Source organism: Tamandua tetradactyla, chromosome 3 (assembly GCF_023851605.1).
Source record: "Tamandua tetradactyla isolate mTamTet1 chromosome 3, mTamTet1.pri, whole genome shotgun sequence".
Taxonomy (NCBI): Eukaryota; Metazoa; Chordata; class Mammalia; order Pilosa; family Myrmecophagidae; genus Tamandua; species Tamandua tetradactyla.
The window spans coordinates 2,453,333-2,470,143 of NC_135329.1; the positions used below are offsets into that span (position 1 = coordinate 2,453,333).

The window sequence follows — 16,811 nt, forward strand, 5'->3', positions numbered from 1 at the left end:
CACTCCAGCGGTGAAGGGGCGCGCCCTGACCCTGCGAGCCCGGAGAGCGGGACGCGCCACTCCGCAGCGACGCCCCGGCCGCGGGAAGAGGCGCCGGGCCCCATCTGCGCCTGCGCCTGCGCGCAGCTGGCGCGGTGGGCGGGGAGGGGGCGGGGAGATGGGCAGGAAGGGGCGGGGCCGAGATGGGGGGGGTGTAGACGCCCGCGGCGCGGGCAGGCGGACTGGCAGAAAGCACCAGATCCCGTCGGCGGGCGCCGCCGGGCGCGCCCCTCCACTCAGGGCACCCGCCAGCGCCTCGAGCCTGCGGCTCCTGGAGGTGGAGGACGAAGCGGGTCTTGGCGCCTCCAGGGGCCGGATGCGCGCGCCGGGCCCGCGAAGTGCGCGCGCGGCGGTGTTCCCGCTCGGGGCAGGGCCCGTCTGTGACGTCGCAGCGCTGCGTACACGGGGCACCGCTGTGCCAAACGCGGAGCCCTTGCTCGTGTGGGACGCCCCTGTGTCCTTAGCGGCTGCCAGGACGCCACAGCCCCTTAGAGCCTGGAGGCTGGGTGGAGACGCTTTTGAGCCGGCTTTCATGGTCCCGAGTTTCCAAGTCGGTTTGACATCACAGGCCCCAAATCCTTGGAGCTGAGGTGACGTCAAGGAGGACCTGGCCATCCCCACTGCCTTGCCCCCCTTCTCCCGGGGAGTCATGGGCAGGGGGGTTCGCAGGAAAGGGACCTTCTACGCCCCAGTTCCGAGTTCCTCTCTGTTAGGAGGCGGCGGGCCCCGAAGCTCTTCCTCTCTGGGAGAAGCCGCTGCGGACTCGTCTTCCCCCGGCTTTCTGCTTTCTCCTGGCTTGGGGGTGGGGAGGGCCGTCTATCCCTCCCACTGAGAAGGCCGGCAGGCTGGGTGGGCCCCTCTCTGGCGCAGGAGCCTTAGCCCTAGCGACCTGGGGAGGGGCCCCGGCTGAATCCTCCGGCCCCTTCGCTCCTGAAAACCCGCCCCAGGCCCGCTGGAATTCTCCCAAATGCTCTGAAGGCCGCGTGTAACCGGTACGGACACTCGGAACGACAGACATCCTCTGATGGCAGGGAATGGGCTGGGACCTGCCAGCGGTGTAGGGAAGGAATTGGCTCCTGCCGAGTGGGGTAGCCAAGGAAACCCACCCCGCATTTCAGTCCGCCCCACACTGAGCACAAGGGGGGCCTGCCCCAGCCACGTGGTCCGGGAAGCGCAGCCTCGTGGGCTCGCCGCCAGGCCTGCCCTTCCACCTGCACTTGCTGTTCTGTCCAATCTGCCAAATCTCTGCGCGCGTGGAGACCGCAGCAAGCTGCCCACAGGAGCGGCCTCTGGGTCCACCAGGCCAATGGCAATGGTCCGTGGAGCAAGCCGAAGCTTTCTGAGTGGGTCGGCGGTTCCTGGGAAGCACCCAGCTTCACCCACTCCGAACGCCCCCCCCCCCACACACACACACGCGCGCTCACACAGCTCCTACCAGGCATCCATTCTTTCAAGTATACACACTTGATCCTGAGAGTCTCTCAGCTGCAGGGGCTAGGGGCCGAGGACTACAAGGGGATTCACCGCGTGGAGGTGGGGGTGGGGGCCCCGGAAAGGGAAAATGTCCCGCGCAGAGCTCCCCATTTCGGTCCTTATGATATCCTTGAGGCCCAGCTAACAGCGCAGGCTCAGTAAATTCTGTGAGTGTTGTGAGGGGAGGCCGGGGGGGGGGGGGGGGAGCGAGCCCGCCAGCAGCTGTAGCCAAATGAAATCCCGGAAAGATCAGAGGGACCAGTGGCGTTCTCTCCCCCGGCCCTCCTGGGCAGCTGTGTGTGTGTGCATGTGCGTGTGTGTTTACTTGAGCGCGGGCACGCACGCTCGTCTTCTTGTTGAAACCAAAATCGAAAAGGAACCTCTGTGGCCACTGCCCTCGGCCCTAACCCACGCCCAGGCCCGTGGCCGACCTGCCCGGGTTGGGTCTGGGCAGTCCCAGCTCTAAACCCACTGACTACCCGACTCCCGCGCGCCCAGAGGTTCCACATCTCGGGGAGCGGGGCTCCCTTCTCTCCTGGAGGCTTTGTGAACCCGGGTGGGACGTGGGGGGGGGGGGCAGCAAGAGGAGACCCACAGGGCCACTCCAGACCCAGGACGGTCGGGCCGGCCCTCCCACTCGCTGGGTGGCCCTGGGACCGGTCAAGAATCGTTCGGCGGGCGAGGCCAGGCTTATGGATGGGTGGGAGGCTGGGGGCCTACTGGGGCCGAGTGGGAGAATTCCGCGGGTGGGGGAGGGTGCTGGAGGGACGCAGCCGGAGTCCTGGATGCTCTTACAGGCGCGTCCGGCAGGGGGCGGCGCGGCTCCGGGCGCCGAGGGCGAGGCTCGTCCGCGCTGACCCTGCCCGACTGCCCCCGGCCCGTGGGGTTCCCGCCGCCGAGGCGCTGCCGCGTGGGGCCGGAGGAGGCTTCGGGGCAGCGAGAAGCCAGAGCGTTTCAACTCCTCGCGCCCCAGCCCGCGTTCTCGGCCGCAGGGCCCGGCTTGACCCTGGGAATTTGGGTCCCTGGCGCAGGGAAGCCCGCCCAGGGCGCGGGGCGCTGACGCCCGCGAGGCCGCGCTGGGTGTGGAAAAGGCCGCGGGCGCCACCGCCTGTGCGGCCCGGGGGTCGGGCGTCGCGGCTGGGGAGCCCGGCCCCGCCGAGCGGGAGGGACCGGCGGCCTGGCCTCTAACTGTGGGAAAACCAGACGCCCGGGAAAGGGTCAGCGAGCGGAGGGCGACTCCAATTTCTCCTCCGAAGAAAGCTCCCCCGGCGCCCGCCCCCGCGTTCCGACGCGGCCTTGGATCTGCAGGGAAACTTGACGGCGCAGCGCCGCTATCCCCGCAGGGACCAGCCCCAGCCAGAGAATTGCGGCCGGGGTCCTAAGGGAGGGGAGGATGTGGCTCTGGGGCTCGGGGGAAGCAGAGGAGATTGTGTCTACAGCCAGGTGGGGGTGGCAAGGAAGAATAGGTTCCAAGCTGTATGTGAGGGGACCCCAAAACAGAAGCAAGACGCCAGCCCGGAGACCTCTGGTTGGGGAGGGCCGCTATCCTGCCCCTTTTGTGGCCCCTAAGCGCCCCGCAGTCCCGGAGGCGCTGGGATTTCTCGCTACCCGTGTGCGGGCCACAGGCGCCTCTTCTCTGCAAACAGCCCTTTGGAGCGAACAGTGGGGGACACTGAGACCCTAAGACCGAAACGGAGAGAAAGGCAGTGGGCCCGCGGCCGGGACGCGGGGCTGCGGTGAGGGTGCGGGAAGTGGAGCAGGTTGGAGAGGGAGAAAGAAACCACCCCCCTCAAAGAAAGTGGCCGCCCAGTGTCCTGCATCTGTGGGGGGAATGACCCATCCTGCGATGGCTGTAAAATAACCGTTTATTTAATATTTTAGAAACTCCAGTGATAAATGTCCGTTACCGATGGTCAGCGTAAAGTGCCAATCGCAGCCCGGCGCCCCGCTCCTGGCCGGCTGCGCGCTGGCGGGGGCGCGGCTGCGGCGCAGGCAGCGTGGCCCCGGCCCCTCCTGGGGCTCGCGGCCCCGGAGCCCCCGGCCGGCTGCGCGGCGGGAGCGGGGAGGGGGCGTCCCGGCCCTCTTGGTGCCTGGGCCAGGCGGCTGAAGCAGATACACGGATTACACTTTTGCAGGCTCCCGGGGGGCGGGGGGGGGGGGGGGAGAGCCGCGAGCGCGCGGAGCTCCTTTTCCTCCCCCCACCTCCAGCCCTCCGCAGAGTTACAAGCTTATATGGGCAAAGAGAAAAATAATAAAGAAAACGTATAAAATAACAATAGAAAAAGTAATACTTCTGGGAGAGGCGCCGCTGCGGCTCCGCGGAGCTGTCGTTATTATTTTTTTCCTTTTTGTAAAATGCAGTTTCCCTTCTGCCACATGAGTACCGCCTTTTGGCCAAGAGTTTAGCCGCGTCCTGGGGCAGCCCCCGGAGGCCCCTGGTCACGGCCTTGGGCTCTGGAGTGCCGCGTGCGCCTGGGGACCCTGGGGACATTAGAGTGGGGGGAGGTCGCCGGCACCCCTCCCGTTGTCGCCAGAGTCGCCTTCGGCTTCCGGTCCTTCTGGAGGAGGGGGCGATGTGACCCAGAGTTCTGGGGGCCCAGAGGCTTTACTTAGCATTTGATCTTGGAGGTTTTGAGCTCCTTCACCTGTGAGTGTAGGGTCTTGTGGACAGCGAGAGTCCTGGACTGGCAGAATCCCTTCCCGCACTCTTGGCACTTGAAAGGCTTCTCTTTGGAGTGAATATATCTGAGGGCAAAAACAGAAAGTCAAGCCTTGCAAATGACACAACAGTAAGAACATTTGCCCAAGATCGTCTCCCACTGCTATAGGCCTTCGCCTTCAAAGGGGCTTGTGGGTACCCGGTGTGGGGGTGGGGAGGCAGGAGGCTCAGTCTGTGATGGAGTTAACTGAGACAATCCTGCCAGCAGGCCACCTGTCCTCCTGGTGCTGCAGGCACCACCTCCTCTGAGGACTGTGTCAGCTGGAAGGTGGGGGCAGGGGGTGGGGGGAGCTGGGCCAAGACAGTTTGCTAGAGCTGTGCTGTCCAAGCCCAGAATTGCAAGCCACATACGGCTCTTTAATTAAAAGTAATTTAAATAAGATAAAATACTTCAGTTCCTCAGTTGCGCTAGCTGTGTTAGAAGTGCAATTGTTACATGTGTTGGGTGCCACACTTCATATCATAGCAGAAACCTCTTTTGGGCGGCGCAAAGGATCAAAGAGCTGGGGGAGAACTGACCTAGTCTGCCATCCTGGTTGCCCCCATACTTCCTCCAAGAACCTTTCACTGCACTTTCTCTGACTTCCGTTATGATTATTAGGGGATTCCCAGAGGCTGGGCAGGCTTGGAGCTGACAGGGCTCGCAGACCTCCTCATTAAGGAGGCAAGGGTGAGCTAGAGGCAGACAGACACAGCTCCCTCTCGGGCCACCCACAGTGTCGCACCTGTGGTCCCGTAGGTGGTCTTGCCTCCGGAAGGCTTTGTGGCAGATGTCACAGGTGTAGGGCCGCTCGTCAGTGTGGGTCCGCTCGTGGATAAGTAAGTTGTAGGACTTGGTGAAGTGGCGACCACAGAACTTGCAAACAAACTCCTTCTTGGTCTTGGAAGGCAGGCGTCCCCTCGTGGGTTTCTTTTCTGGGGACAACTTGGTCACGTCCAGGAGGGCACCAAGCCCACTCGAGGGGGAGCCGGGGCCCTCCCCCCGGCCGAACTTGGACGGGTCTTCTTGTGTAGCAGCCAAGGCCAAGTTGGCAAAATCAAAGCGCGGCTTGGTCTTGAGCGCTGCGGGGCCGCTGCCTCCAGCACTGACCTCAGGTTTGGGCTGGACAACGTGAGGGAACCAGGGAAAGGCCGGCAGCTGGAAGCGCGCATCCACTAAGCTGGACACGGCCCCCGGCACTTTGGAGTAAGAGGAGCGTGGCAAGTGCATGGCTGGGTAGCCCAGTGTCCACTGGTGCAAGTGCACGGCGTGCAGCGCGCTGAACCCGTACAGGTTGGGCAGGTGGTCGGAGGGCACGGCGGGCAGGCCGTTCACTGCCTGGAGGAAGGAGTAGTTGGTGAGCTGCAGGGAAGGGTGGATGGGCACTGGCGCTGGCAAGGTTTTGCTGCCCATTGCCTTGATCACAGTGGGTTCTCACAACCTCGTAGCTGCAAAGAAAAAAAGAAGGGAGAGGAGGGGAGGAAAAGAGGCTCAGGATGGTTGCCTACCTCCCGAATGCCAGCCCAGCACACCCTCTCCTTCCCCAGGCCTGGGAGTCTGGAACCCACCTGCTCTCACAGGGGAAGTGGGAACATAAGATGCAAGGGGGCCCTAGGCATCTCTCTCTGCCCCTGCTCCCCTGGTCTGAGCCATCCTCCCCCCCCCCCCCCCAGTGGCCTCAGCCACAAAGGCAAACAACTTGATACGGAAACCTGGAGAAAACAAAGTCCCGTGCAATTGAAGCAATTTGCAGTGAGGGCCTGTGTGCACAGGACACGGAGCAAAGCATGAGTAAGGGGAAATCTGTGTGTAGAAACTTACATCTCCGCAGGGCCCAGTCCACACAGAAATACATGCTCCGCAAAGATAAACAGGAACTGGGAAGCACACTCACACATTCATGCACAGATAAACAAACACAGACAGGCACACTGACAGCTAAACACAGAATCACACTTTCTGCAGGAGAGTTGACAGCAAGGTGCAAAGATAAACGGGGGCGACCAGTGTTCTGTCATACAACACTGGCTATGAAACGCAGGGACCAGCCAGCACACAGGATCAGATCACACAGATGAGACTTGTGGGCATATAACACACATGCAAATGTGCACACACATACACACATCCTGGCTTCTATGCAGTAAGTCCTTGATTGGGTTCCAGAAACCTTGTCATCTTTGCCCTCAAAACTCTCAATTTTTACCTCAAATTTGTTTTTCTGTCTATTAATGACCCCTATCGACAGCACTCTCTGCAGCCACCTGCAGACTGACAGCCCCCAAGAGTCTTTGGGGCCCCTTCTCAACAAGAGTAATGACACCTGCAGTATTTACTCAACAACACACCTGTAGCCACATACAAGGGGGCTGCCCTACCTACCCCAGAGGGGGTTCAGGGTCTTTGGGCTCTCAAGATATTTCTGGATGTGTGCGGTGAGTCCGGGCAGGTGGGTGAGCCTGTGAGTGAGGACCCTGAGGCCAGGTCAGACCCCTGTGACCAGGTCTGGGCTCTGCAGAAAGGTCTCCCCTCTGCCCCTCCCAGACCTGCCCAACTCAGGTCAGTCCAATTTGGAAAACCTAGGAAAAAGGGAAGTTGAAGGGAGACTTGGGAGACTCCAGGGTTGAACTCCCAGCTCGTAGCCCAGAGTCAAGAAGTCACTCCCAGAGCCAGGTCCTTGTGACGCCCTTCTCCTTTGCCCCAGCTCCCCACTCCTTAACCTTCCCTTCTCCTATCCTTCCTCTACCTAGCCTGGTCCCCCTTCCCTGGGGCGTGTGGCCACCGCTGCGCCCCAGCCCAGCTGACACTCCACTCTGGCCAGCCAGGCCCAGGCGGCGCCTTTCGCTGCAGCGAGGCAAGCTCGGCCTTGGGCAGGGATGTGCTGCGCCTGTGTCTCGAGAGCAGTATGGACAACACTGACCCAGAAAACCTTTTCCCCCGGAGGCTGGCAAGCCCGCCTGGCTCCCTCGCTGGTCGGTGGACCCTAAGTAAGTGGAGCAAGCAGTACCAAACGCCAGGAGCCTGCAGAGGTTTGCTTAAGCAGTTCAAATCAGCAATCCATTGAAAACCAATTCTGCCGGCTACAATTCCTTCTGCCTAGGGGCTCGGAGAGGCACTGACCTGCAGCGGTCCTGCCCGCGGGGCCCCAGCGCCAGCCTTCGCTACTCCTCCCAGCACGGCTCGCGCTCGCGACAACCCAGACCATCAGGGCACTAACTCTCGGCGAGACCAAACACGAATTGAGACAGAGAGACGCTGGGACCGGTTCGGTGGGGGTGGGGGTGGCAGGGGAGGAGAAAACCTGCCAGCTTCAAAGGTCGCGCCCGACTTCGGCGGGTGTGCGCTCTTTGATTTGCTGTCACCTCTTCTTCCCCTCCAGGCGCTGGAAATCAGATCCTTATCTCCGGCTCCCCGGGGTCCGCCGGGCGCCACCGAGACCTCCGCCTGCTCCTCTGGGGCCGCGCCTATCCAGGACCCGGCGAGCGGCCGCGGCGGCGGGATTCTGGGCTGCACGGCGGGACTGAGCCTGCTGCGGGCCCGGGTCAGAGAACCCACCCACCTCGGGTCCTCTCGTTGCCGTCTCTCCGCTTCCCGCTGGGGCGAGGAGCCCGCCGCGGCGTTGGGCTCCGTGGGGCCCGGCAGCGACCAAAGCTTACAGCCTCCCCGGCTGTTTGCGCGACCTTGTTTCCCCCAAGGTAACATTTACTTGCCGCAGCGGCCCACCGTTTCTTCGTTTCTGCCGCTTCCCGAGGCCATGGCTCCTCGGCCTCGCTCCACGAACTTTCCCGGGGACGAAATTCGTTGGAACCGTGGCTCTCTGCACTAGCACCGAGACGGGCGCGAATCCGCCGGCGGAGTCCAGGAGGTCAGCTAGGAGGAAAACTAAGTCTCGCCCCGGTCTCTCCGGAAGAAGCTCGCGGGTGGCCCGCAGCGCGCCGGCCCCTGCTGCCTGGACGCCGGAGCCCCAGCGCGGACACTTTCGCTCTTCACGCAGTGCCGCAAGCTCCCCCGGCGGGTGTCCACTCGACCTGGGGCCCAAGCCTCGGCACTGACAAGTGCGGCTCGGGGTCCCGGCTGCACACACAATTCGCGCGGCGGAGCGGGGTTCCTGCGCTGCGGAGCGCGGTCCCTGCGCGGCGCCAACCCCGGTCTGCAGCCAGCCCTATGCTGGGCATTAATGAAGTGTGCCGAGTCTATTAAAGTGGTTTATTCGGGGCCAGTGGAGCGTGAGCGAGTTAACTGCTTGCATTAATGAGGACAGAGAGAGCCCCACGAGCTCATGCTTGGAGGAGCCCAGCAGCCGCCCGAGGAAACCATCCTGCAATCGAGTCCCCAACACGAGTGATGACAGCGCGTCCAGGCCCGCGCGGGAAGATGGACCAACACCAAATACTTCTGGTGCTTTCTCCCAACGAACGACATCGAACGAGCCCACCCGCTAGGCAGCCGTCCCACTGCCCTTAACCGCCCGCAGCGTGTCCAGCCATCTTCTCGCCAATTAATGAAACCGCAATTAATTCGAAAAGCCTCGGATAGAATATCCACCCGCTGCTCGCCCCGCGCGCCGCTCCAGGCCTCCTCTTCCCCCGGAAGGCCGTGAACCCGGGAGATGAGGCTGGCGCGCGTTTCTGTTCCCAAAAGCCCACGAGCAGCTCTTAGCCTGGGTGAAATTTACCAAATTTTGGCAACAAAGAAATTCTCCCCGCGAGTTCACAGTGGCAGAGCACACCCCACAACTGACTGAGCTGCTGAAAAGGGAGTGCAAATGGATTTTCATCCTTATCAGATGCATTTCGGTGGAGACATCAGCTCCGCAGGCTGCACACCTCTGTCCCTCTCCCCAGCGGCTCCCACCTCCTCTCCTGAAGGCCGCATCAGGCAACGCTCAGGGGAGCAAATGCATCCTTCCTTTCCAAGCCCGGGCCCCGAGACACCCGCGCTCAACGGTGTTTCTGCTACGGCGGTGTGCGGGTTTCGAATTGGGAAGCAGGGCTCGCGCCCCCCGCCTGGCCTTCCCGCCCGGGTACAATCGGGGTCTATATTTCGGGCCCTGAAGACACAGCCTAAGCGTCCTATGGAGAAAGCCCTGGAGTCAGAGCGTGAGTGGGAGGCTGGAGCCGGGCACGCTGCCTGGGGCTCGCGGTGGAGGCGGCCTCTACCTGAGCGCAACTTGGCTTAAGACAAACTTGCACCCCAGCGCGCCTCGGCCGGGGCGTGCACCTGTCCCCGGCGTAGTTGGCTGTGGCGAGGCCACCAGCTCTCCCTTCCTTCTTCGTCACCTAAGGCGGGCTAGCCGGGGCGCGCGTCTCAGCAAAGTTTTTGCCGGCTGAAGTCGAGCCGGGTTTCTAAAGTGGGTCCGCAGGCAGACTTCCGATGTCCGCCGGCACCCAGCGCGGGATTCCGCCGAGCTGGGCCCCGCTTCGGGCCGGAGCACAGGCCCGCCCCCCCTCCCCCGCTTCCCCGGGGGGTCAGAGACCGAGGACCCCGCGTGCGACCTCCCTGCGGCTGCGCCCCCAGCCTCCCCGGGCTGCAGCTTCTCTCGCTTTCACAAAGGCCCCGCAGCCTTCGTTTGGCAAGAGCAGCTTCTTTGGGGGACGCTGTGGGAGGGGAGGCACGCGCCGCGTTGCGACAGGACACCCGAGAATCCTGCCCCGTTCCCCCCGCCAAGCCGGGGCGCCCAGGGCTGCAGTTACCTTGTCCGCGGCAGTCTGGGTGCTGAGCGCGTCTCCGGGGTTCCGGCTGCGGGGCCCCGGGAAGCCAGAGGCGCGGGAGTCCACAGGCACCACTCGAGCGCTGGAGTCCTGGCCCCTCTTGGGCCGCGGGGACCCCAAGCGCCCGACACGCGGGAGCGCGGCGGAGGGCGGCAGCTCAGCGGCCCGGGAGTGCCGGCCGCCGGGGGACCGAGGCTCGCTCGCTGGGTCTGAACCCGAGCGGTGGGGAACGCGCTGAGGAGAGGCCGAGCTCCGACTCACTCATCCCTTAGCACCGAGCCGCCTACTTATTTTAATCCACCTCCCTCCCTCCTCCCTCCCCCCGCCCCCCTCCCCGCCTCGGGATTCCTCCCCTCCTTCCCCTGCCCCCCAACCCTGCCCTGCGCCTGCGCACTGAGACGCAAAGTTTTGCTGACCCGGGCAGCCGATTTTGGCAGCTGCGCTGGTTTGGCCCGGGCCTCTCTGGACCTGCGTCCCCTCCTCTTCAGCCCCGGGCGACCCCTCGCGTTGTCAGGCTCGGGAAGGCACGCCGGGCGCGCCGGAGGCCGCAGCCCCCCCCCAGATGAACGCTGGCTGCGACCGCGCCCTTCTGGGTCCTCGGCGCAATCTGGGCCCCGGGCGGGAAGCTCTGTACAGCGGCACCAGCGCGCCGCGGCTCGCTCCAGAGCACTCGGGCGCCTGCAGGGTGGGCTCCACTCTCTTCGCAGAGGCCGGGGACCCCGGGGCCTGGAGCAGCTTCTGGACATCCTGGCGCGCGCAGGGCGAATGCGGTAACCCAGGCAGTGCTGGTTAGTTCCTGGTGCGGGAGGGCCAGGGACACCAACCCATCCTAGCGCGAACCTGTGTTGTGGCGTCCGGTGGAAAGATGAGGGCAGGAAGTGTGGGAAAGAGGTAAGGGTGGCTATTTTCCTGGGATCCGGAGCCCTCTGGGACTCCACCCCAAGGCACAGCCGTACTCTAATCACGTATTCATTTATTTGGGGAAGATGAACGAGAGTTTGTAGAGGCGGCACAGGCCAGGGAGGCAAACTGCAAGGCTGACTCCACGGACCCTGAATCCAAGGGGCTGGTTCCGAGCCTGGGATCTAAGAGGGGTCAAGAATCTGGCCGCAAAATAATCTCTCGCTCCACTGCCCATGCCTTACTCAAGAGGGTACCAGTGTGGTCTTGATTGCCCTTCTCTGGGAGCTGAACTCGAGCTAACCCCAGCCCTGACCTGTCCCTGCTGCCTCTCTCCCACACCCAGCCCTTGGTTCTGGACAGGAGAGGGCGTCGGTTTCCCAGGGTTTGGGTGGGTCCGGATTTACATCCCTGGACTCCCAGGTTTTGCTCCAGAGTTGCTGGTGATTGACGGCTCTGTGCCCTTGGGAGTGTCTCTGGGGTTCTAACAAACTGGTATTGAGTCCCTGGGGAGGAGCTTCCCCTATCCCCAGCTGCAGTCCACAATGCAGAACTAATTTTTTTTTTTTTTTTTTTTTGGCGGGGAAGAGGAGTAGACTGAGATTCCTGGCCTTGGGAGCTGGTCATGGTGATACTGCAGTGGCACAGCAGGGGAGATGCTTGTCTTAGCCCCAGGCCTTTGGAGCCGAACTTAGCCTCCAGCCCTGAAGTTGCTTTGGCTTGAACGGAAGAGGAAGATGGGGGCACAAGGATTGTGCTCTCCCATACACAGGTTAGTGCTGCATGCAGAGCTCCTGCTGGGTTTGCCTCTGCAGCCGGGTGCCTAGCAGTTGCCCAGGAAATACAGGCGAGGCCCCTTGGGAGCAGAAGGGAGCACAGATCAGTCGGCAACCCCAGGTTCCTGGGCAGCAAGTTTGAAGAGGAGGAACTTCCTAGGAACTTCTGGGCTGGGCATTCCTGGCTTGTACTCACATTCACTTAGGGTTCAGGGAGTTTGTGTGTTCCAGGACACTCCACTGCCAGTTGTGAAAGAGTCTAGAAAAGGCTTCCCCAGTAGGGCCTCTGACTCTGCAGACCTCTTCGGAAATGTCTTCGAGGAAGAGTTGATGCTCAGGTGGGATGGGCATCCTGGGAGTCCTGCTGGAGACTGCTCACAGCTCACCTGTGCTTCTTCCTCCAGTTCACCTGAGGTTCTCTTCTGGAGCAGGGTTCCTTCGCTACAAGACGTTCAGAAAGTGCCAAGTCGTAAACCCCCTAAAGAATGCTTTGTGAGAAAGTGTTCATCATCCTAAGGAAAGGAACATGCATCTGGATTGTTTAATGTCCGCTTTTGTCAGGTTAGGGTGAAACTGGATCCAAATCCTGTAATGTAGAGGGTGGTGGGGCAGGGTGGAGAGGCGAGGTGGGTGCTGGCGCCCCAGGTCCCAGGTCGTGCTCCGAAAGGGGCTGTGGCCGCTGCCTCCTGCGACTCGTCAGCGGGCAGGGCATAGCAAGGTGGGGGGAGGGTGGTACCTGGATCGGCCTTGGCAAGGGTTTGCCTGATCAGAAGGACTGCCTTCCCCGCTCTTCTCACCAGAAAGCCGCGATAACGAAATTCGAGGTTTTCTGGGAGCTGGAGAGTCCTCCACGCGGCTGCAGCCTCTCCAGGCGGAGAGCTCCAAGTCCCGGCCTCGGTCTGCCGGGGAGGCTCCCGGGGGTCGGGTTCCCTCTAGCCGGGCGGGCGGGGAGGAGCCCACAAGCTCAGGGCCCTGCCGTGGCGCTGCGCAAAGGGCGGGGGCGACAATCGGTGGCATTCTCCTCCCCCGACGGTTTAAGAAAATTGAGCAGATTCGGCGCGGCCTAGGTCGCTGCGCGGGGCGGACGGAGGCTCGGATGGCTGCAGGGCGCTTTCACCCGAGTCACATTTGCTGGGCAATACCGGAGACGTGGCTTTTCGAATTCTATAAACGCCCGCGGTACCCGGCACCCAGCCATCCTCCCAGCCCCGGAGCGCAGTGAAAGTGGCGCAACTCCTCTGTCTGGACGCACGGCCCCATTCCCGGGGCGCAGCCTCCGCCATTTGCACCCAGCCAACCCCGCCGCCGCACCCATCCCCGCCGGGCCAAACTGCGGCGCCGGAGGGGTACCACACTTGGCTGGAGACCGAGCAGCTTGGGGAGGGGTCCCCCCCAGCAGAGACCAGGTCTCCGGGTCCCAAGTCCCGAGCCTCTCCCCGCAGGCCGCGTCCTGTCTGGCAGGGAGCGGTCGCCGGGTGGATGCGAGGCTCCGGGTCCTTGACCGCGTGGCACCCAGTCCCGCTTTCTCCCCAGCGCGGTCGGGACGCGACGGGCGCCGCTAGCCTCCCAGCCCCACCCCAGCCCTCCAGACTTCTAGTCACTGGGAAAGAAAGTGCCCCAGCCTGTCTCCGGAATGAACATTGAGCGACTTCCAGAAAATTAACCAGAACGTGGCCTATTGCTTTGGGGTGTTTGGGATAAAAAATGAAACCCTCACTCTTCAGCCAAACATAAATGACCTCATTCTTTTTCTTAGAAATAGAATTTACTTAGCATGAGTGACTTTTTCCTCCAACGCAAACTTGCCTGAAACTATGTTGCGAACCATCGAGGGTCGCCCAAGAGACCTCCCACCCCCATCTTAGGCGTGGCCAGAGCTCGCGCACCACCGGCAGATTGAGTTGTCCCTCTGCGTTCGTTTAGATGATGGGTTCTTTAGCTCAATAGTTCCTTTGGAACCATCGCGGCCAATCAAGGCGAAAAACAGATTTGGGGGGAAGTTTTCAGGCTCGAGAGGTGGGCGGCAAGCCTTGCGCACACGTTTGCGCAGATAACGCGCCCCGATTGCGGGTCCCGGGAGGGCGGCTGCGGATGAAGCCCAGGGCAGGCGCTCCGGGGCCGCGGCAGGCAAGTGCAGGCTCAAACTGAAAGGGAAAGTGAACTGTCTTCCCAGGCCGTCCCACTCGCTAAGCGCTTTGTGAGCACAGGAGTATCTCGTAACTATTTTCCACCGTAATGAATGCAGCGATACGCGAGGCCGGTGTCTACCGTGGTTTGGGAAGCACGAAGGAGTGAGATGCGGCCGTCCTGGGCTCGCTTCAGGTGTGAGACCGAACGCGAAGGTCAAGTGCAAAAGGCATGGTGGGTTTTTACTTTTTGTACAAATGTGAGTTACCGGAAGTATTTTCCACAACTGATGTGTTCTAAGATCGCTGAACTTTATCCAAGGTGGCAACAGCTGTATTTAAAGCAACGCAGTTTACTCCAAGGACGGTGAAGAAAAGTTATTTTAGCTGAGTTGTACGCAGATGGGGTGAAGCCCCGCAGTGAGAGCGCCTTAGTGCGCGCGTGGCGTGGCGTGGCGTCCTCGGCCGGCCACGCGCGGCGGCGGCGCGGAAGGAACGAGCGCTAGCGGCCGGGAAACGGTCCCGACTTTGCGGGACCCCACCCCGCCAGACCCCACTCCTCGGACCCCAATACCCCGGCCTTCACTCCCCGGGCCCCCACTCCGCCTGAACCGTACTCCGCCGGACCCCACTCCGCCGCGCCCCACTCCACCGCGCCCCCACTCTGCCGCGCCCCCACTCCTCCGGGCTCCCACTCCGCGGCGCCCCACTCTGCTGTCCGGACCTGCCCAGCGACCCCGCGAGGCGCGCGGACTGGGTCGCGGTGCGCGCTGCTCCCGAGTAACTCTGAAGAAAACGCGCCACCTGCTGGCGAGGGCCGACGTCTCCCGGTGCCGCTTTCCTGATGAGTCTACACTCCAGGGATCCCTGTTTAATTTTACCGCAGTGTCTTTTTCTTCCTTTAATTGTCCTTTTCTCAGCCACGAAATTCGCCTTTACTCTTTTAAAACTAGATGCGCTTTTCCCCGTCCAAAGAGCAGATGAGGAATTCCCGAGGTTTCTTTCTCCGCTGCAAATCAGATGTTCTTGGTTTTACATGTTTGTGGGAGTGGGAGCCCCCACCACACAATTACCCCAAACTCTAGGCGACTATATACTGCCGTCAGTTTCTGGCCCGGAAAAGTGATAAGCGAAGATTAACCGTGAAACTGCATTCTCCAAGCCGGGTTTGAGTGTATGACACTCCCACGGCCACAGAGAGCCGAGATGGGGGAGCACCCCCCCCCAGCTCACACAGTTCTGGTACACCCCCACTAAGGATTCCAGGTTCTTGGCTTTCCAGAGAAGCACAGAAAGAGGGAGGGAGGTGGTTTCTCTAAACCAGTTTAACACAGTGATGCTTCTTACCTCCTCTTTCCTCAGGCCCTTTGCTGCCCCCTTCCCTCCTCCAACTCCCATGTGGAACACACTTGCTGGACCCTCTCTGGTCCTCGTCATGTCTGCAGTCTTCAAGCCTTCCAGATGGGAAGCCCAAACAGGGTGATCCTAAAATGTACCTAGTCGCTTTCTCTTTGTTCTCTCTGCTTCCTAGAGAACCAAACAGGGCATCAGAGATACTGGGGGCTGCAGTTGTGCTGCTGTCACGTCCTTTATCCACCTTCCTTACAGTGCCTTCCAAGCACACTGGGATGTTAAGAGCTGAAAGGAAGCAAACTGTCAATAAGGAAGCAAGTTGAGCATGCTTCAACCACACTGCATAGACCAAGTTCTTGGATAAAGTATCATTTGTCATCCTGAGTCTCTCCAAGACAGATAGTTAACTCTTCACGCCACTCCCTGCAGAAAAGGCCTGAGAACACACAGAGAGCAGACAAGCCAGGGTCCACGAGAAAAGACAGAGTACATGTCCCTGGCCTAGGCTGTCAGAGGAACATGCTCTCCTGCCCCAGACCACGCCCTTTGCTGCGGAAAAAGTGAGGTCTGCACTTCCCCATCTGGAGCGTCCAGTGCGGGTGGCAAGGGCAGGGCCCTGGCGCAAGCATTCTGAAGCACCGCAGCCAGCACGGGCTGGTGAGACTGCCCACACTCCCCACGCGAAGTCAAGCACACGCTGTCTCGCCATGATGCGTGAGTGACGTCGTTGCTGGATGGAAGGGGTCTGTGCGCGCCCTCTTCAGTGCTTACGGCAGGAGGCTTCCTGAGTCCAGCAGCCGGCTCAGGAGGGGCTGGGCCCTCAAGGCAGCAGCGCAGCGGGAAGGAAGCTCACATCCCTGGTGCAGGTCTAGCAGGTGGTGTCCTCCACACCCCTGCACCAGTTTCTGGGTGTGTGCGCGCGCGCGCGCGTGTGTGTATGTGTGTGTGTGTGTGTGTGTGTGTGATCAGGTGAGGGAGCAGAATTGAGAATGTCCAAGGGGGCAAATCCAGAGTAACTGGCCAGCTGTGAGGGCACCAGCCCCTCTGCTGAAGAACCCTTGTTTCTCTGTTTCCTGCGAGGTTAGGCTTGGGACAGGTAGGAGCGGTGCTGGTGGATCAGAGAAACCTCGGTCTCTCACTACAGCCACCGCCACGGCAGCCACCCGCCTCCACGGTCCGCGCCGGAAGTGGACATGAGCGTTCCAGCTCTCACCACGCCTCTCCTTCTTCCAGGTAACTCCAGGCAAATCAATCTTCTGATCGTGCCTCACATGAGAACCTTTCCTCCAAAAAGAAAAGCATTTACTGAAATACTTTGAGCAAATCCAAAATGCTAATGACTAATGTATTAGTTCTTTCAGTGTATGTAGGCATTTATTCGCTTGGCACATGTTGACAATAAAGAAATGGCAGACAACTTAAAACTGAGGTATTACTATCTGGAATAGATTCCAGATAAAGAATTTCTGGAACCATGACTTGATTTGTCAAACATGAGTCTGTATCATACCTTTCAGAAGGTTTGTCTAGAGAGGGTGAGCCACTTGCGGCCCATGAGGGGCTGTTTTTATCCTTAATTTTCTGAGAAAATGTCCAGGGGAGGGGGGTTTGCAAAAGGCCATTGAGCCCAGGGGAAAGGCCTCGGAGCCTGTCCTCGGTGCCTAGGGCCCTGCCCAGTGGTGAAATGGCGGGGGGCAGGCAGGGGCCCCCGCCCCCAGTGAGCATTGGCCCACC

General features: G+C 61.3%; 1 protein-coding gene and 1 long non-coding RNA gene across 4 annotated transcripts; one reads left to right on the forward strand and one right to left on the reverse strand.

The window, feature by feature from the left end:
- The first annotated feature begins 444 nt into the window (after positions 1–444).
- LOC143676894 (uncharacterized) lies at positions 445–14,180 on the forward strand. Of its 3 annotated transcripts, none has more exons than XR_013172279.1 (3): positions 445–1,679; positions 11,411–11,594; positions 12,003–14,180. It is a non-coding gene; the product is annotated as an uncharacterized LOC143676894 (long non-coding RNA). The 3 variants fall into 3 exon arrangements; XR_013172278.1 differs by having other exon boundaries at positions 445–1,031; XR_013172280.1 differs by having other exon boundaries at positions 445–629.
- Positions 3,582–10,169, reverse strand: OSR1 (odd-skipped related transcription factor 1). The gene is made up of 3 exons (XM_077151814.1): positions 9,905–10,169; positions 4,957–5,659; positions 3,582–4,257 (listed from the first exon to the last, which is right to left on the reverse strand). The coding sequence occupies exons 2-3, from the start codon at positions 5,622–5,624 to the stop codon at positions 4,122–4,124; spliced, it is 804 nt and encodes a 267-aa protein (XP_077007929.1). The 5' UTR covers positions 5,625–5,659; positions 9,905–10,169; the 3' UTR covers positions 3,582–4,121.
- Positions 14,181–16,811: the final 2,631 nt, after the last annotated feature.

Excerpts from the sequence above, each read along its gene's own strand:
- OSR1 (XM_077151814.1), bottom strand. The coding sequence starts at position 5,624 with ATGGGCAGCAAAACCTTGCCAGCGCCAGTGCCCATCCACCCTTCCCTG. Across the intron at positions 4,258-4,956 it reads GACCACCTACGGGACCACAG|ATATATTCACTCCAAAGAGA; the intron begins GTGCGACACTGT and ends TTTTGCCCTCAG.